The sequence below is a fragment of the Magnolia sinica genome, chromosome 4 (genome assembly GCF_029962835.1).
Source record: "Magnolia sinica isolate HGM2019 chromosome 4, MsV1, whole genome shotgun sequence".
NCBI classification, from domain to species: Eukaryota; Viridiplantae; Streptophyta; class Magnoliopsida; order Magnoliales; family Magnoliaceae; genus Magnolia; species Magnolia sinica.
In genome coordinates this window covers 3,359,437-3,380,665 of record NC_080576.1, presented here as the reverse complement: position 1 = coordinate 3,380,665, position 21,229 = coordinate 3,359,437, and the positions used below count along the sequence as shown (strand labels likewise).

The 21,229-nt window shown below is 38.9% G+C and overlaps 1 protein-coding gene across 3 annotated transcripts; it reads left to right on the top strand.

Annotated features, from left to right (window-relative positions):
- The first annotated feature begins 1,488 nt into the window (after nt 1–1,488).
- LOC131242171 (4-alpha-glucanotransferase, chloroplastic/amyloplastic) lies at nt 1,489–21,221 on the top strand. Of its 3 annotated transcripts, XR_009169530.1 has the most exons (17): nt 1,490–2,091; nt 2,634–2,696; nt 4,304–4,392; nt 4,488–4,548; nt 8,141–8,219; nt 11,502–11,638; nt 12,118–12,276; nt 12,379–12,455; nt 16,382–16,521; nt 16,616–16,647; nt 16,732–16,806; nt 18,140–18,212; nt 18,312–18,400; nt 18,943–18,987; nt 19,145–19,297; nt 20,837–21,043; nt 21,166–21,198. XR_009169530.1 is itself a non-coding variant. In XM_058240637.1 (16 exons), the coding sequence occupies exons 1-16, from the start codon at nt 1,681–1,683 to the stop codon at nt 20,939–20,941; spliced, it is 1,788 nt and encodes a 595-aa protein (XP_058096620.1). In that variant the 5' UTR covers nt 1,490–1,680; the 3' UTR covers nt 20,942–21,221. The 3 variants fall into 3 exon arrangements, 2 of the variants coding, with proteins under 2 accessions (XP_058096621.1, XP_058096620.1); XM_058240637.1 differs by having other exon boundaries at nt 20,837–21,221; XM_058240638.1 differs by lacking the exons at nt 18,140–18,212; nt 18,312–18,400 and having other exon boundaries at nt 1,489–2,091; nt 20,837–21,221.
- Nucleotides 21,222–21,229: the final 8 nt, after the last annotated feature.

The following is a 21,229-nucleotide window of genomic DNA, read 5'->3' as shown; positions in this document are numbered from 1 at the left end:
CTATTACTGACTTTAGCATGGAGGGTCCTCGACTCTAGCCAGGTCTCCTTTATTTCTTCCTCTTGCTGGTGATAGGATGGGGGAGGGCAAACCAGTATTTTGCATCCACATGGAGTAATCCTAAGTCGCGAGTCTCGCTGCATGGGCAAAACCAATCCTACATGGCACGTGCAAATGGTACAAGCACTAGATCCGGCTATGTGGTTACAAAGTGGAGTTGTATGATACTCGGGCAGTGTATGACGCCTGATAAGCAGGCGCGCAGAAATCGTTAACGTGGCATACAATAGCTAAAGTTAAAACCGACTAATTATTGGAACCACTACCTGTAAGTTATATTCTCTAAATCAGATTAGATGTACAATCCTAACCTCTGATTTGTGTACACTAGATATTTATCATTCTTAACCGTCTAATAAGTGTCCATTGATCTAATGGTCATGTAACGAACTAAGTGCGATTTTTTTCTCACGATAGATCTAAACAGGGAACCATAATCTGAATAGTTTAAATTGACTTATTTGTATGCCACGTATGCAAGTTAGAAATATTTTTTAGATACCTACGTATTATCATCACGCAACGCCGGGGTATTAAAGTTCTTCTCTCTTAACAAAAAAAAAATTGAAAAAGAAACAGAAAGGAAGCTGGAGTCCTGATGCACGATGTGAATAGTGTTCACAGGCACCAATGTGTACAAATGGAGCCATGGTTTGCCAATCCAGAACGTTCATCAGGCCGGAACTGCTGTATATGGACGGTTCTGCAATGCTCCAAGTCCTTGATGAATGTTCTAGAAATAAACAGTCCAGACCTTAATACAACAACATGCAATAAAAGGCCAAAATTGGACGCCCAGGATCTTACAATCTTGAAGATTTTTCAGGTGATCCACCGTTTACACTAGATATGATAGCAATAGGGACCGGTTGGTACCATGGATTTGGGAAGTATTGAGGGGATTTCAAATCCCCTATTCCAAAGGTGAAAGCTTAGATCACATTTAAATTTTTTTCAAAAGTTTATATAACATGTGTAACGGAGTCACTAATTTATAAGACACGTATCTTAATGATGATATCCCAAAACAATTAAATTATCAACTGTATCATAGGATAATTTGTGCCAAACATTATTTACGCAAATTATTGGTTAATTATTTTGACGTGATTTTGTGCTTGTGGCTTATTCTAGACTTGAAATTTCTTCATTTTCAGACAAAGCATATATTTTAACAAGTTTATTACAATTATTTTGTCAAATGTTATACACATGCATTAATTAAAGATATTAAAGTTACTTCAATAATTAAATTCGAACTCCTATAAATATATCATAAGCTATCATGCATGGCTACTTTTGCGTCACACGCAGTTCTTAATTCAGTATGCCAAAGACAACGGCTGGTATCCAAATCCATGCTCCCAAACATGCCCAGTTAACTGTATTTATGTGTGATGCATCAGGACTCTTATCTTTTTCCTGAAAAAAGCTCAAAGCGCTTTCTATCCCATGTCGGCGTCTCTCGCACTGCACGTGCTTCCCCTGCTTTCAAGCCGCCACAGATATGTTATATCCCTCCAATGGCCGATCCACCTCGCCTTCTCAAACCCTTCTTAACCTCGTTTCCTCGTATCCATATCTCTCTCAAACCCTGAAAACTGAATTTCTTCTTCTCTCATGGCTATATCTCGCTCTCCCTCCATTCTCTCTTCCTCCGACCAACTTCTTCCTCTCAGCTTCTACAATACTTTTCTCACCAGCCGCAGCCGCAGCCGCAGCATCAACCCCAATATCTGCTCTTTTTCCGGTTCGGTACGCTCGCTAGGGCTGAAATCTGAAGCTCGAAGGAGAAGAAGAACGTTTTTCGAGATCGATGCTACCTTTGTGGAAAATGCCATCGGTGTCGGAGACGATTTGCCTGGTGATTATGAATGGTGGTTTCCGAAGAAGGATCCGATTGAGCGGAGGAGAGCAGGGGTTTTTCTCCATCCGAGTTCGTTGCCTGGGCCGTACGGTATCGGAGATCTCGGGAGAGAGGCGTTCCGGTTCTTGGATTGGCTTCATGAAGCTGGATGCTCCGTTTGGCAGGTTTCTGTTTCTCATATCTCAATCTAACGAGAACGAGGTTTGACTTAACAGTCCTTGGGACCACTCTAATATGTAGTCCTCAGGGGCCATCCACAGCAGGTAGTTCGTCCTCGGTGATTGGAACTGCTCACCTGGTGGGCCCTGTCGTGGATATCACGTGCAAGAATTGCACTGACTGGATATCCGGACTGGATCTTTAATGTCAGTTTGCTGCTGGAATGGGAACTGTAGTAATTTTGTTTTTCAACTGTACATTTTCGGGCTCATGATCCACTGGATTGCCCAATTTCCGTTTGGCCATTTAGGTAGAATTCTTGTCAGATGGACATCTGAGATTTCATCAGATCTCGTCTAATAATTTGTGGCTATAATCCAATCTACGCTCTTTGCGGAACTGTGCTTGAAAGTTGGATTTCTTTATTTTATTGAAGATTCTGGTGGTTTTACTTCAAACAGAGTGTTGTCTATTGATAGATGAAGTTCTGGTTTTGGAATTTTAAATTCTACAAGGAATCCTAATAGGAACTGTATCATTGCTGCAGGTTCTTCCTCTTGTTCCTCCAGGGAGAAAGTCTAATGAAGACGGGTCACCCTATTCAGGCCAGGTAAGCCCTGCATGTTAAACTGAAGTAGCATCCCCATAATCAGCTCGATTTCATGCACTTTGATGTAGAGCGGGTTGCGCCAAGATGGACCAGAAAAGGCCCGATCGGAGACAGGAGTGATCCGGACCATCAAAACTTAAAACAGACGTATCTTGCAAACCAGAATGAGCTACTATCGGACATACCATATATGATTTTGGGGTAGGACGAGCTGCTTTAGCCACCTAACCCTACTATGCCGGGTTGCGCACGCTGAATTTGCGAAATACCATCAGATCAACGGTCGAATTCCTGTTTTAATTTCGTTTTTACTATTCATAGTAAGTTTTAGTTTGATTATAACTCTTCATCCGTTGGGCTTTAGGAGTTGCACCCAACATGAAAAGTGCTTAGAATAATTAGGGGAATAGTGTGGTAAAGCCAAATACGACACTTAATATTTTTGGCTGAAAACCATGCGCACTAGTAGGAATCACAACCGTCTATAAATAGTAAGTCGCTATTTCTAGGAGTTTTAGTTGTAGTTTAATTCCGAAACTTCTTCCATAGCTTAGTATCCCTATTTAAAGGGGTGTAAACTCATTTATTTAATCATCAATCAATTTATGAATTTTTTAGAATATTATTTCTATTTTCTTGCTTTTTCCTTGTGGATTCGAGAAGTATCTATGAGGAGTCTAGAGAAGCTTTATGGATTCGAAGTAGTTATCCCTGAGGAAGACGGTGATCGACCCCATCACGTTCATCCCTGCGTCACACTTGTTGAGCCTTTTTCTTCGGAGATTTTGGCGCCACTTTATACCACAATTATTAACTTGGATGCTTAGCTCATAAAGGGAAACAGCCAAGGTGGACATTTTTATGAGCTTTTAGTTACACTGATGAACATTTATTGACAGTTTCAGCACATCAGAATATCCATTTGAAAGACTCATTGAACCTCCATTGCAAACTATAGCTCCAACATTTATTTGTAATTTGTTTGGAAAATCTGAAATGACATATGAATTTGGTTGTAAGAGATATTTGTAATAGAAATTTGAAATTCAACTAAGGCTCAAGATGGTCTTGAGCTTGACTTGACTTGAAATGTGGTCCAAAACTTGATTGACTTGATTTTGAAGTTAAAATATCGAATGCAAAGTTTGAAAATTTATACTACTCAAGTAACTCAATAAAGTTTCATGAATGCTCAATTGATTTTTTAGGGTTTCTAAATAACTGAGCGCTTTAACTTGATTCCATTCTTGATCGATTCAAGTTGACTTGGCGAATTTCTAATCATTGTATTGAGATTTAAACAATGTCGGTCAATAATTTGATGCCTAATCTTTATGTGAATTAATTCTCTTAGAGGACCAATTGGTGTTTCATATTCTGCTATATTTTTATTCGCTCACTCCAATCTCTTCAGCGTGCATAGAAACATCATTGCATGGGTACAAATTATATTTCTTAATTTTTTGCTGTTCATGGTCAAGTTGGGATTGAAATGTGACATCAACTTTTGTACCCATTTTCCTTCTAACTACAGCATGAGCTCCCTTGCTATTGAACATCTCAAATAATTGAGAGAACTTTTCACTGTGATAAGTGATCACCTGCAGGATGCAAATTGTGGTAACACGCTTTTGGTTTCTCTTGAAGAGCTTGTTAAAGACGGGCTGTTAACAAAGGAAGAACTCCCAGAACCAACGTAAGAATTACTAATTATTCAGAAAATTATAGCAACAGGCACTAAGTTTGCAGTTCTGACATGCTATTTTGTGTATGTCATGTCATCAATGAAAGGGATGAGGAGTATGTAGGTTTCGCTACTGTTGCTGACATAAAGGATCCTCTAATAGCCAAGGTAAAATTTTAAAATTAATCAAAGTATTGAAACATTTCATCCTGTTTTTATGTATAAAGAAGAATCATGCTTAGTGCTTTTCCTTGTACTTGAGCAATTAGGACTATGTTTTACCAATAACGAAGGCAAACTATGGGGTTTTATGTTATTTTAGTGTAGATGAGCTTTTCCTCCAATAATGTTCTAGAGATTTTGTATTTTTTCATGTGTTATCATTCACTCTTTTCCTCTCCTTCTAGGTGCAGTATGACTAATTGCTAATCATTATTGGGCCCTCAAGAAGTGATTATTATATACTTATATTTGCACAACAGCCATGTTCCTTTTTTCTTTAAAAAAAGGAAAAAAGGAGAAAGAAAGAGGAAAAAAAAGAAAAGAACAACCATATTCCTTTTTTGTAGATTCCTCTAGAAAATCATAAAAAAGAAAAAAAGGAAAAGAAAGAAGATGAAATAAAAGAAAAAGAGCAGCCATATTCCTTTTTTGCAGATTCCACTAGAAAATCTTTAACTGGATCCATTTGACATTATTTATTTATTTATTTTTTATTTTTTATATGGCCGGATCAGGCAAAATTTCAATATTTTACCACATGTAGTTTAACATGTAACGATTGGAATATTGGATACTAAAAAACTAAGAGAAAATTACAAGCCATGCAATTCAGTAGAAAGATGGGAAAATAATAGAATCAAAACCCATGGTCAACACTGATTTTTTTATTTGAAAGGGGATAATTTTATTAATGCAACAAACTACAAAAACAACAAGAAATAGACTAAACAAAAAACAAGAACATGAGCAAAAGCACGAAGTAACAAGAAAACAGGAAAAAAGAAAGAAAGAAAAAAATACAGACAACTGCCCCACAACAACAAAACTCCACAACCCCAAGAAACCGACTACGGGGTCCAATCTCGGAAAAGAACCAAAACTCTAGAGAAAACCCCCGCAGCCGAAACTGACAAGTTCCTAAAACAACGATTGTTACGTTCAACCCAGATGACCCAGATCACAGCTAGGAGAATAATCCTCCATTTCCTCTTGCCCAAAACCCCACCCGACTTTGCTTGCCACACATAGAAGAAGATGTCGATAGAGCTTGGTATGACCCAGGAGACACTAGCAAGGCGGAAAGCGCTCCACCAAATGTCAGAAGAGAAAGGACAATGGAGAAGAAGGTGATCAACAGTCTCTTCGTCTTGAAGTCACATCAAGCACACATTCGGAAGCTGAAGACCTCTCCTCCTCAAGTTGTCTACTGTGAGAATTCTTTTATTTCCCATCAACCATTCGAAGGCAGTAACTTTTGGGGGAACTCCATAAGACCAGGCGAGCCTAGTATGGCAGTGAGAGTAAAAAGAAGCAGACAGAGACTTGTAGGACGATTGGATTGTGAACATTCTTGAGGGTGACAACTTCTAGCATGTGGAATCCTTCGAAGAAGAATGAGAAAAGGGAATACCTTGCAAGAAGAAAAGAAAATGAGTAAATCCCTCAACTTTAGAATCCAAGAAAAGTCTATGAAAAGTTGGAATCCAACTGCCCTGACCACCATCAGGGCAGAAACAATCCCTAATAGTGGCCTCCAGCCTCCGGGTATGAGGAAACTGCAAACAGGTCCGGGAAAGATTCAGCAAGGGGCTGATCCCTGCTCCAGATATTGAAGCCAGAATATGATTTTAACTCCATTGCTCAACTTAAAGGATATTCTATCAAACATAGCAAGGGCTGCTTTAGCAATACCCCTCCGCAAAATGAGGCTCGATATTAGGAGGAATTCAACATCCACCGCCTAGAAGAAGAAACACCGTATTTGGCAGATATGAGTTGCCTCCACAGACTTCCTTCCTCTCACGACCCATTTGCCCAAAAGGGCCTCGTTAACCAGAAGGAGATCCTTTATATTAGCTCCCCCGACCTCATAAGGAATATAGACCTCTTTCCATTTAAGGAGAGGAAACTTACCATCCATAGAGCCACCTTGCCAAAGGAAATTTCTTCTCAATTTGTCAATTCTCTGAATCATTGATTTAGGACATCTAAATAGTGATAAGAAATAGATGGGTAGATTAGAAAGGGATGCCTTTATGAGGTTCAACCTTCCCCTGAGAGATAGCAGGTTCAATTTCCAAGGGGAGAGCTTCCATTCCATTCTTTTAGTGATTAGATCCCAGAGCTTTAATGGAGGTTTGCCAATGCATAAAGGTAAGCCCAGATAAATAGTAGGAAGGTTACTTACCTTGCAACTGAAGGAGGTAGCTAGGGAAGAACAAACCTCTGCCACTGATAAATGATATGTTACAATATCAATAGTCATACCTGATACCTTCTGGATTCTTGCTGGGTACAATTTGACTGTATCATTTTGTACTAAACTTATTATTTTATACACCTAACATTTCTAGTATTTTAGGTGAGTAATTGATTGGATGTGCTCTTATCATATAAAAATGACATTCTTGCTTCAACCTAAAGGTGGAGTTAAATGTTCCTGTTAAATGGCCACACTGTGCTAATCTTAAGGGCTTATGAGAAGCTACAATGAGAAGAAGAAGAAAGGAGAAGAAAGATGGAAGAGAGAAACAATATGAGAGAGAGAGAGATGCTCAGGGTATATTGAAACCCTAGTCTTCCACTCTTATTTATAATGGTAAAAATGTTATTGGGCCCTATGATCTTATTACATGGACTTGGGCACAATGGGCCCTTATCCAACTATCAACCTTTCAACACTCTCCCTCAAGCTGGAGCATCCTAATGAGGCCCAGCTTGGAACAAAGTTTTCTTTTTTTTTGAAGACACAGGGTGTCCCCACCTCTTTTTTGAAGTGAGACTAATCCCTGCGGATAAACATAATCAAACCTACGAAAGAAAGAAATTCTTCTTTAACATAATCAAACCTAAGAAAGAAAGAAATTCTTCTCTAATAGTTTCAAAGACTAGCAAATGCAATTTTCCAAGCTCTCACTTGTGCGTCATATCTAAACCTAAAGTATAAGGCAGCCTCTGGCCTTCCAACTTTATCGAAGATAAATCTACTTATGCTATCGGCAAAAACATTAATTTTAAGAGTTCGATTATGAACAAGATAGGTGGAAGATCTTCTTTTTCAGATAAAAATAGGACTAATGCAGAACATCCATAGAATTTCTAGTCGAATCTTTTATAAACCAATAAACTTGATCTTTCCTTGAACACGCTCACCCTTTTGTTCTCAAATATTTGTAGCGTTGAGTTCATTTTGTTGATTCAATTATGTTGGTTTTCTGCAATATGATAGGATTATCAACATACTAGCAGTGGTAGTGCTTTCCGTGTAACCTATCCCTATCCCACAGCCTGCCAAAAGATGACTCTTCCCAGGCAACTCTGGTCATTATGTACCTTGAATATGATGCAGAATAAACATGGAGATGGTTATTAATTCGTCAAACATGTTTTAAAACTATCCATAGTTTTTTCATTTCTTTCGGATTAAAGCTGTGTGAAACTTCTGTAAGAGTGTTATTACAGCCTGTTAACTCTTTTCTTTTTCTTTTTCTTTTTCAAAAACATGCATGACATTCCTTGCCCCCTTGTTACTCATTAGGCTGCAAAGAGGCTCATCGGAAGTCAAGGCGAACTCAAAATGCAGCTTGAGGATTTCTGTAGAGATCCTGAGATTTCAGGTATTTTTTTCTTTGTCTGAATAATGTGCTGCAGCTTTTCACACATTTGATTGTTTTTTTCCAAGTGAGTAATCCTTCACATTTTCTCCCAATTCCTTGAAAGAAAAGAAATCATGTCGGGATGTTGCACTATTTTAATTATAACTCACATTTTGACCTCACAGGTAAGAACCTACAGTCAACTCACTGGCATTTGATATATGGAGTTATTGTGCATTGATGCTCCTTTATTGGTAATATTAGCACCGGAAAAAAATTGTTTGTCAAGAAAGAAGTGAGAGATTTGGAGACTGAATCAAGTGTTATTATTGAAATTGAAATGAGCCGCAATCCTCATATTTAAGCATAGAAGCAAATTTAGAAAATAGTATTATTTATTAGTGGGCATAAAGAATGAAGAGTGACCATCGAAGTGATAAGAGATAAACTTAACTAACAAAGATGGACAAGAACACCGAGCTGGGAAATGATTTCCACCATTCTCATCTCTTCTGATAGATGGAGCAACCTTTGCTATGCTAAGTGCTTCTGTGGTGTAGCTAACGAATGAGAATCATCAACTGCACAATTATATTGAAGTCTAGGACCAAATCATACCCAAACTCACCTGCTCCATGAATAGAGATTCTTTTACTTGAAAAGAAAGGAAAAACAATGCAATAACCAACGAATGATCAAAGCTCTCACTGGTTTTGATATCTAGATCATATGATCCATTTGTGAAAACATACACTTGCACAAGCCCTAGAAAAAGGTTGACGCCTAAGGCTTGTAGAGATTAACTTCCATAAGATTAACTTCCATAAGATTTGAATACATTTATAAAACGCTATGAGATTAACTTCTGTAAGATTTGACACTTAAAAATATTTTTTACTCCTATTTAAATAGGATAAGGGTGTGTTTGGTGCATGTAATTCAGGCATATTAGATGGGAAAGACTTATTTATCCTTCACTTTTCACATGTGATCGCATTTGGCAGGGATACCTAATATTGCCGGTTTTCGGTATTGGAAACGATGCCCGAAAAGCATCGACTTCATGAGGATTCACAAATTCCCCCGTTTGATTGCAGTTGGCTATGGCTTTTCCATGGAATCCCATCATATCCACCAGGTGAAAAAACAATGGAACTTAAATGGAGACATATCCAGCCGTTCTCTTCATTGCTGGCAATAGCCAAACATAAAATCTAGATCTAAATGTCATCGCCGCCACCGCTTCCTTCTCTGGCAAAATTCTGCCGGAAACCCAACTTCAGTTGCTGCCCCTTCACTTTTGTCGAAAACCCAACACCAACCGTTGCCCCTTCAGCAACATCATTTTTATCTTGAATTTCCACAATGCCTAATTGAATCCATCAAACTTTGGCACCTCGAATTTGGTAGAACTTGATCTAGCCATCTGAAATACAATTGCAAAACGAACGCCAAACATCGATCTTGTGCTAAAAAGGTTTCTCAAACTTTGGTTCCGATGCCAATTGTTATGGTAAAACGTTCGCACATTCTCAAAGCTCTCACCGGTTTTGATATCTAGATCATATGCTCCACTTGTGAAAACATACACTTGCACAAACCCTAGAGAAAGGTTGACGCCTACGGCTTGTAGAGAAGAGAAATGTTCCAAAAGCTCCTACACATTCTGTTTATTGAGTTTTTATATGAAAGGAAATAAAAGAAAAACCCTAGTGCTAATCTGAGCCTTATATCAAGCATAAACTATGAGTTGGATGTTATAATCTTAGCCGTACACTTTATTTAAAGGAAAATGACTAAAATACCCCTATCTACTTAAGTGAGACATAAGTTTTTTTGAAAGATAACCAAACTTTATTAGAAACTCACAAAAAGTGAGGAAGTGAGGCATAATCAAAGCAAAAAAATAAATCAAAATTCGCGACTTAAATTAAATGTCACAAAAAGACCCTTTTGTGGACCTAAAAGTGTACCATAGGTGCTGGAATGGGTAGTCCATTGGTAGGTTTACGGATTGACCTATTATGGAATATATTTGAGCCTCTTTCCACGCTCTAATCTATAGCAAAACCCCTCAGCAAGTACATCAGCCCTGTCCGTCAACATTTGGTTGTCCATGTCCTCATCACTTTGTGAATCGGCAACTTGAACCTCAGATTTAGGAGTTAGAGGATACCATGTGGAGGTTCATCAATTAGGTGTAACGGGGGCTTTAACACAGGTAGTGGATGCATTGTCATGGGTGTGGAGGCTAGTATAGGGACTTAACCCTTTCTGGCTCATTTGTTACATAGAAGGCCTGTACATGGTGTGTAGAGATTTCCAGAGTAGGCTGGGTTTGTAGAGAAGTTGAAATTTCTAGCACATGGTAGAGTTGGCTAGAGATCACTGGAAGGTTTTAGGGTTCTCCAGTAAGTTTTGGTAGCTAGTGGAAGTTTCGAAGAGTCTAAAAAAATTCTAGAGAGTTCTTCACCTTTAGATGTATGTTGCGTGGCACAATCCTAACCATTGGTGTAAGTTGGTTGAAGATTCACAAGCCTATATATAGGGGAGAACTCATTTGGGACTCACTTAGAGTTGTAGACTTCTCTCCTTGCAACACAAGCTTTCCCATTCCATTCTTATGCTCTCTTGAGTTAGGTTGCGTAAGAGCTGGTACTTAGTGTCTAGCACTTGGTTATGCTAGTGGTTGGTATGCTTACTCGAGTAGTGTTGGGACGTTGCATGAGTGCCACATGGGCGAGGGTGCTGAGTGTCTGGCACTTGGTTATGCAAGTGGGTGGTATGCATACTCAAGTAGTGTTGGGATGTTGCATGAGTGCCACACGGGCGAGGGTGCTGAGCTAGCAGGATCTGACAATATCTTGTAAAAGATGGTTGATAAGAATGACCGAAGAACAAGATACTTCAAATTATCTTATGAGCATTGTTTTTTCTTTTTTTTTTCCATGCATGCGTTGGTTTCTGCTTAAAGTTTATTTTCTATGTACTGTATGAGATGTGTGTTTTAATTGTTACTTGATCCTTGTCATTTTTTTTCCTTAAATTTCTGTTCCATCTATCATTCACGACTAATATAATTGATGGGTCAAGAGCCACTGGCACATTTGTTTTACTCGCTTTGAGTGTTGTGCAGAGTTTAAATCCTTTTCTGCTTTCCTATGACTGCACTATGCACTATCATACAAGCATGTTGCATCATGTTTACACGTGTACCTATTTACACAGCAAGACAGCTAAGTGCAATGGTTTTTTCTTTGAACACCCTGTTCATCATCCCTCACAAAGTTTTATTTTTTCTAGGCTGGCTTGAGGATGCAGCTTTTTTTGCAGCTATTGACAACGGTTTAAACACATTAACTTGGTATGAGTGGCCTGAACCTTTAAAAAATCGCCATCTTGCTGCCTTGGAAGATATTTACCAAAGCCAGAAAGATTTTGTGAGTACCAGTAAAACTTTGTGAATATTAGGTATTTTATGATGCTTGACCAAATAAAACAGCACCTTTTGTTCATCCCAGCAACTTTATAGGCGGCTCTCAGCATTTTGGAGGTCCAGACTGAGTCATCTGCTGGGCCTCATTATTGATGGGCCATGCGCCCGCGCCCAAAGATATCTGTTGTGGGAAGCTTTTTACTGTCCAACTGGTGGCAGTTTGTAAATGGAAGGAACTTAGCCAACAGTCCAAAATTCTATAAGTTAGCAGAGATTTTTGGGGTGCAGCCCATCATTATTGGTCCCAAGTCCCAACACATGAATGACCTGGATCACAGACGTGCCTGTATGGTTGCTGCCCAAATTACCATGCTGTGTAGTTTCTTTGAGAATTGTATATTTCCTCTTTTATCATATCCATTGGAATTTACTCTGTCACAAATTCTCATGGACACTGTACGTTTCATATTTATATTATTGCAGATAGATACATTCATTGCACAACAGTTCTTATTTCAAAGGCAGTGGCAAAAAGTTCGCAATTATGCGAAGATGAAAGGTATCAAAATTTTGGGAGACATGCCTATTTACGTAGGTTATCATAGTGCAGACGTTTGGGCGAACAGAGGAATGTTTTTGCTGGTGCGTAGTTCCCATTCAACTACTTCAATTTATTCATCCAATCAGATGGCTAATGAATATTTGGTTCCACGAGTTGATCTCTGTATTGTCTCTGTCTAACAGGACAGGAATGGTTTTCCTACTCTTGTAAGTGGCGTTCCTCCTGATGCCTTCAGCAAAACTGGTCAACTATGGGACAGGTTACCATCAGTGCACAATTTTTTTCCTGATTCATTACTGCAAAAATCTCTTTAATGTGATGTCTTCCATAAACCAGGGTGTTAATTACTTGTTCTAGCTCAATGTGGAGCTATTTACAGTATAAACTTGAATATTTCTGCCAATATTTGGCAGTTAAACTTAATTTTTCTTTTAGTTTCATTATATTTCAAAATATTTTTGTAGTTTTTACATTCCTCCTAATCAGATGACTTTGAAACTAATAATAGATGTTCAACGCAAGTCATTCATAAAAGGATTATCAATTTGTTACTGATATGAAAACATCTTTTTGACCTCTTTTTTATTTCTTTTTTATTTTCAATATATTGGTGAAATATTGTCTACAATAAATCTTAGGAAATGGTAAGGAATCAAGTGACATGCATAGTCACCTTCTAAATGCTGTTTAAATACATTTAATGAAGAAAAAATAAAAGAATGGAAAAGGAAAAGAGAGAGAGGTCGTCCGAGTTATCTTCCCCACATACCTAAAGCTCCTTTTTATATTAATTTAATCTTAATCACTATACAATACACCACAGGAATACAGAAGATAAGTGACACATAGACCTAAGTTTTTTACTCCCCCCTCTAGCTAGAGCATAGATGTAAAGCTCCTTTTTATATTAAGTTAATCACTATACAACACCACAGGAGCACAGAAGATAACTGACGCATAAACCTACATTTTTTGCACTCCTCTAGCTAGAGAATTGATATTACTCATGCCCATCTTGTTCAATGTATAATGAAAATGTGAAGAACTGGAGACCTTTGTGACAATGTCTGGGAGTTGATTATCCATGTGAATGAATGGAGTATAATAATTTAGAGGCAAATGTCTCTTGAACAAAGTGATAGTCAACTTCAACATGTTTGGTCTTCTCATGGAATGGGTGAAGGAACTTCAAAACCTGTTTACAAAAGGAGAGATTGAATCTAAACAATTTCACACATGACATGAGACATTGCATGGTATTCAATTTCAACAGAGAATGAGCCACCACATTTTGTTTCTTGCTTTTCCAAGTGGCCAAATTATCTATTTCAGACGACCCCTTTTATCTGGAAATATCAAGCTCCGCCAAAGATCAAATGTTTTGGGTGGCTTGCGGCTCGTAACAGAATTCTCACTATTGATAATCTAGTCAAGCGAGGCATGCAGCTGGTGAACATTTGTCTTTGTTGTTTGCAGCAGGCGGAATCCGTGAACCATCTATTGGTTCACTGTTCCTTTATTTGGGGCATTTTGATGGAGTTTTGTCAAATTTTCTCCATGTCCTGGTGTATGCCGGAGTCGGCTGACAGTCTGTTGATTGCGTGGAATGGGGCCAAGCTTGGGAAATCCAAATCAATCACCTGGCGCTTGGCCATTCTTGCTGTTTGGTGGGCTGTTTGGGAGGAAAGAAACGATAGATGTTTTAACGATCGTTCATCTTCTGTGAAAAGGGTGGGAGCTAGGGCCAAATCGTTGGTCCTAGAATGGGCAGTCAATGTAAAGGATTTAAATAGGGCTGATCTTTTCTGTTTAGGTAGTTAGGAGTCGTCTGCTATCTCAGCAGCCCTCCTTTTTTTTTTTCTCCTGTATCCGTTTTCCCTTTTATGAATTCCATGTGTTGCTTTAAAAAAAAAAAAAAAAGTGGCCAAATTATCTCTCACAAAGGTATGATAGCCGGTTGTAGACCTCCTGTCATTTGAATCCTACCTAGTTTGCATCACAATGGCCACTCAAATCTAAATTGCATTGATTAGAATGCCAAAGGCATTTTCTCAAAATCTGAGTGGTTGAGTTTTACTCATATAAATGAGCTTGCCGACCAGATGATGATGCACATCAAGATCACTTAGAGATTGACTTCTTATCACGGAGGTGATGATTCACTTCAAATAAACCATGATTTTAGTGAAGAGATAAAGAGAGATCTTAGAGAAAGCGAAGAGAGAGTTGTGTATTCCTCTCTCACAGAATAGCTTTATTTATAATGATAGTTGGATACAAAGATGTAAAAAAAAAAAAGAAAAAAAAAAGAAAAAGAAAAAAAAAAAATATTACTCGAGATAAGAGCAAAATAAATAAGAAGGTACACAAGATAAAGAACAAAGTTACAAACTTGTGATACCTGATCATGGTATTAAAAAATGGTAATGTCAAGAACAAAATAAACAAGAAGATTACACAAGATGAAGAACAAAATAAATAAGAAAACCCTTAGTATGGTGCACCACATGACCATACAAAATTATGATACCTGACCACGGTTTTAAAAAAATGGTTATGTCATGGGCTGTATTGGCCATTATGTAAAGGAAACAGTCACCCCTGTTACATATACAGAGGTGAATTGGTCCGCTATGAAAAAAAATGGCTTGTATCTGTTGATACGGGCTGATATGCCCAATGTCAGTATCATTACAGGGTCAATACGGCTGTTACAGGTCTACACGGCGATAAAGGGTCCATTATGATTTTTTCCCCTCAAATTTCCTCTCATTTCCACTTTTTTATTCATTCACACCATAAATGAAGCTTAGAAATTCATTTTAAAGGCCTATTTTGAGGATCAAAGCACAGAATTTGAGTGGATTCTGAAAAGAAAAGTGCAGTGTATGCATTAAAAAGTTTCTATGTATAAAACAATGATAAAAATGTAAACTACATTATTTATTTAATAATGGATAGAAGGTAAATGACATAGTGATTGTGTTTATGGATTTCTAATTATCTGAATCCGGAGTTAACAATGGTTACCAATATTCCAAAAGTTGATTCACATAAAGACATTTTTGGGTGAATACTGGTACTGGTAAATTGGCTTTAGGTGGAAGAGGTGGATTATAAATAGGAGCGGGAAAATTGTGTAGAAGAGTCCTGATAAGATAAGAGACACAAAAAACACGGATGCCAGAGCTGCCAGATTATTCTACTCACTCTACATGGCATTGCTTTTGCAGCTTCTTTTGCTTTTATAAATTTTTTTCTTCCTCTAATCGTTTTTTGCTCTTATAATCTAAAGAAAGATTCCTACCTTTGATTAGAAGAGGAAGAGTCCTAATGCAAACCTCATTACATAGTAGTGGATCAATATGAAAAGCATAAATTCCAACATCCAAATGGTCTTCCCCACTCTACTAAGAGAATATGCATCACACATGCATACATTAACAATTTAAGGAAAAAGAAGGCTGATAGGCTTATATTGGGAGGAAAGCTTCATGCAAAAATGAGTACCCAAATCTACCTTTAATATCTGAGACTAATTACAGAATTTTACAATAAACAAGAAATGCATTTTCTTGAAGAAGGAAAATTTGCAAGTCCAAACAGCAATATAGTTCCCTTCTTCTGCTCGATTCTGGAGTGGCCTGCTCAAAAGTCTTGAGTTGCCTTTTGAATTCCACTAGCTCATATGTAGCTCTTTATGATGGGAGAAGTATTTAAGTTTTCGAAATTTCTCCCTCTCCTCCGATTCCTATAGATAACATATTGAAATTTGTGAAATGCGTGTGCCGTTTATTTGAGATGCTGCTATAGCGTATGCACCTGTCACCTTTTCAAAATTTCTCCCTCCTCCCATTCCTATAGATAACATATTGAAATTTGTGGAATGCGTTTGCCGTTTATATGAGACACTGCCATAGCATATGCACCCTTCTTCTGCTTGAATCTGGAGTGGCCTGCTCAAAAGTCTGAGTTGCCTGTTGAATCCCACCAGCTCATATGTAGCACTTTATGATGGGAGAAGTATTTAAGTATTCAAAATTTCTCCCTCTCCTCCCATTCCTATAGATAACATATTGAAATTTGTGAAATGCATGTGCCATTTATATGAGACATTACTATAGCTTATGCATTTTTTTCCGCTTGCTAACTTAGTCACCATTCTTAATGCCTTCTACTTAACAGCCCTCTATATGATTGGAAAGCTATGGAAAAAGACAGATTTGCTTGGTGGGTACAGCGAATAAAGCGGGCACTTAATCTATATGATGAATTCAGGATAGACCATTTCCGAGGACTTGCTGGCTTTTGGGCTGTTCCTTCTGGTGTCTTTTTAGTTCCATAATCTCAATACCTGCTTGTGTTATTGTTATTATTGTTTTATCTATATTATAATAATAAAATTGCATAAATGTGCAGAATCCAAGGTAGCAATGGTTGGAAGATGGAAGGTAAGTTCTACAGAGATACCAACTAGTTGTTTCTTTTTCAATGATCTTAGTAATCCATAACAGTCATATTTTTATTGACAGTAGGCTGGACCAAACAAAGCCTTCTTTGATGCCATCCTCAAAGCTGTTGGAAAGATCAATATCATTGCAGAAGACTTGGTATGTTTCAGCAGATGATGATCCTGAACTAATGTATTGAGGAGGTTACTATCTTTCATCTTTTCGGATTGTCAGTGAATCTTTGTCATCTTAAACTGGTCAGGTGTCAACCGACTGGCACGGACTAGGTTAGTCTCAGCCCCTGCTCAACCCATGATAGGGTGGTCTTGTGCTGAGCCTGAATCAAGCCTTTTGGGCAAAAAGGCTTAGTCCAGCTGCCCCGAAATAAAACTTTCAGGCTAGGACTGGTCCAGCTTGTGATAGCTTTAAGCTTTGCAGGGCCTAAGGCGGGCTGATCTGATCCATCCTTTATGCACATGATGTATTAATTTTTCCATATTTTCCGTAGAAACATTAGCTATTTGAATGGAATTTCTTAAATTTTGACAAAAAAAGAGGCAATAAGGGCATGTTGGGCCAAGTCTGTGCTGCTAACCCAGCCTGATTAATTAATGGGGCTGGAACTGTGACCCAGACACTGTCAATGCCAACCATTAGGTGTAGTTTAGATGGACCCAGCATGGTGGGCTGAACATAGGCCCAATGGGCCAAACTGCACATTGCTGTTCTTAAAATGTGTCTCTCACAGACCCCTTGTTTATGTTATGTGAATAAGAATTATTAGCATGATTAATTATTTGATGAAGATAGCATCATATCCTTTTTGGCATATTTGCTCCCTGGGTCATGGATATCTTCAGTCCTTAGCTTGACATGGCATATATAGTCAACTTTGGAGCTTAGAAAAATTGAGATATTGCCGGCCAACTGTGGAGAACTTTGATAGGAATGCTTTCTATGTTGAAATTGTAGGGTCAGAGGTCATGGTTGTGGCTCAAAATGTAACCTATTGAAAACATGGAGATCCTCATATTCTTTAGTTGACGGTGTAATCTAGATACAATGCACCTTTTGGGCATAAGTATATCAAATTGGTGCAATCCAGTCATTCATCACCACCACCACCACCACCACCACAATCATAGCCTTGTCCCAGCTATTTGGGGTCAACTTTCATGATTGCTTGGCAAAACTTTGGTGATCAGCTGCCTTTGTGACAGCAAGCCTCCTTTACCTGATTATAGAACTGGCTAGTGCATAGCTAGCGGGCGGAGTCTTTTAATTGTTTGTTCTACTGTTATTTATTGTTTGTGAGGCACTACTGACATTCACACCTTCTATGGGATCTCAAATGGCTAACCAGGTTGGCTGGTGGCCAATATTGAGTGGTTTTCAAAAACAAGGGTGGAGTAAACTAGAGCTTTGAGGGTGTATTTGGACTTTAAGATTTCACCTGACATTCATCTCTGTGCTTTAATCTTAAATTTAATAGGGAGTAATCACGGAGGATGTAGTTCGGTTGAGGAAAGCTATTGGAGCACCAGGAATGGCTGTTCTCCAATTTGGTAATGAGCAAATGCTAGTTTAGAATGACACTTTATTCTCAAATATTTTACTCTTTGACAATTTTCATTTGAACTGAAACTTTATTTTTATTGGTCTAGCGTTTGGGAGTGGCTCAGACAATCCTCATTTGCCTCATAACCATGAACACGATCAAGTTGTATATACTGGCACTCATGACAATGACACAGTAAGTCGCATTGATTGTAGACAAGGGGGCTTTTCTCACCAACGAGCACTATATGAAGGCCATCCTTACCTTTTTCCTTTTTTAGTTGGGAAGGAGTCTAACCTCTGCATAGCATCTATTCCTTTTCTGGTGCACTGCACTGAAATTATACACATGGCATAGCATCTGTGATCTGGACCATTCATTGGGCGGTTCCTACCGTTGATGGACCACTCTGCAATTCACATGGATTGATGAACATAACTATAAGATTGCCGGATATTTCACCGTTCTACACTGATTGTTGTGAATATTCTTTCCTACTGCCAATTTGTAGGTCAGCAATCGAACAGTAGCATCCTGGTAACTTATACTTCTACCATGGCCAATACATGGTGCAACCTGAATGGTTCAGATTAGGGACCGCACCATATCATGATGCATCCTGGTGCATCTTTTGGATTCTTTGTGGAGCACTTTGCTTGCGTTGATTTCATATTCCGATTGGTCCTGGAACTTGCTTCTTTCATCAGCATGACCACTGTACTTTTTGTGGTTTCAAGATTGTAGGTTGGTGGGAGAACTTGCCGAATGAAGAGAAGTCCACTGTAAGCATCTCAAGTTATGCAATGTCTAGGCATGGAATATTAGAAATTTGAGTCCTCTCTATAAGCCTTGGCATCTTAAGATTTCACAGATGAGAACTAAAAGCTGGTGCTTCACTTCTATCAGTAGAGCCTTATTTCAAGCCAACTCTTCTTACAGGCACTGAAGTATCTTGGCATGACAAAAGCAGATGATATCTCATGGGCAATGATTCAATCTGCTGTATCGTCAGTTGCCCGAACTGCCATCATACCCATGCAAGATATCCTTAGATTAGGGAGCTCTGCTAGGATGAATACTCCTGCAACACAGGTAAGACAACTGCTAGTTTTGATGCAGATTTAGGATTTTAAGTGTGCGGTTTTTTGTTTTTTTTTTTTTTTTAATTTCTAACGCACGTACCCGACACCACACCCACGCACGCCATAGTGGGATTTCACCACCTATGAGTTTCGAACCCAAGACCTCGTGTTGAAACTCCTTAGAGTCTACCACCTATGAGTTTCACCACCTATAAGTGTGCGTTTGGCTGCACTATTAATTGGATTACAGTTTGTAATCTGATAATTGGAAATTAAAAATTTTGTGATTTCTTTCTTTAGCATTCATATTAAGGGCCGTAGTTCCAAATGGCAATTATGATAACTTTCAAGTTGGTCTTGAGAGAAATGTAACCGCAATTTAATAGCTGGGTCCTTACTATGAAATCTTAGGAAACAACATCAAGTCCTGTAATTTCCTCTTGATTAAAGGGAATGTTTGCAATCCAATTCATCCGTGCATCCAAACATGCCACCTCGATCAACACGTGGTTCTTACCAACCATGGGAATGCTTAAAAAGAGGAATTGTGGGTCCTGATGCATCAGGATGTCTATAGTTTTCCCTGACATGTCCTTCCGTACAAGTGGGGCTTAGGTTTGGTGATCCAAATGTTGATCTGATGGACCACATGGTCTGGGGGAGGATCCCCCAAGGCTCCACAAGAGCAGCTGAACTTTTCTCTACCAGCAAATTATAAAGAGGGTTAAGAAGCGACAGTTGGAAAAAAAAGAGCCGAGTAATGGTTGGCTAGAATCTTCCGATCTGGAAGAATTTTGGAGCATACTCATTCCATCGCAGCACCCATGGCCTGGGTCACCAAAAACATGGGCTAAAATCCACTTACTGGACTGCACCCTATAGTTACAATGGAAGCAGATTGCGTCCTGCCTCTGCCTGGACGAAATCGGTCCAGGCAGGGCTCTGTGGGACCCACCATGTGTTTGGCTTTATCCACGCCGTTCATTCATTTTCCCATATCATTTTGGGGTATGAGCCCAAAAATAGGCACATCCAAGGCCCAAGTGGTCCATACAATGGGGATTGAACGTCCACCATTAAAAACTTCTTGGGGGCCACAAAAGTTTTGGATCAAGCTGGCATTTGTCCTTTCCCTTCATCTAGGTTTGTGTGGCCTTATGAACAGGTTGGATGGAAAATAAACATCATGATGGGCCCTAGGAAGGTTTCAGCAGTGGGCATCATCATTACTGTTGCCTCCTGTGGTGTGGACCACTTGAACCTTGGATCTGCCTCATTTTTTGGCTCATACTATAAAATGATCTGGAAAATTGGATGAACCACATTGATAAAGCTTATACTTCATGATGGGCCCCACAGCCCCTGCCTGGATTGATTTTGGTCCAGGCGGGGGCAGGACGCCATCCACTTCCAGTTACGACAAGAAGAAATATCCTATTTTCCAATCTTTTTATTTTCATGAATTCAATGCAAGCTATCTGCATATGCCTCAGGAATTATAACCCATGCCCCCCCTGTTTTTTTGTTATTTTCCCTCTTTTCAACACAGTTGGGAAATTGGCGCTGGAGGATGCCTAGCTCAAGGAGCTGTGACAAGTTGGGAGCAGAAGCAAGGGAAATGAAGGATCTGCTCTCACTGTACAATAGGCTGTGAACTTGAAAGACGCAGAGGTTTCCCTTTTCTGGGCATGCTCCTTTCCAACCTCCGTTAAGCTGTCGCCACATTCTTGGTTTTTGCCATCCAACTTCTGCCATCGTAGGTTTCTTTTGCTTGTAATGAATAAAAATGGGCCTGCTTGCATGCAAAGCGCGTTGGTCCTGGAAGTAAAATGGGTTCTAACTTCTAAGATGTCTCATCATGTAACATGGTTATTGCAGTCTCTGTAGTATCAGAAAAAGAGGTTCACACAATCCGAATGCTTTCTTCGTGGCAAGTCTGGTT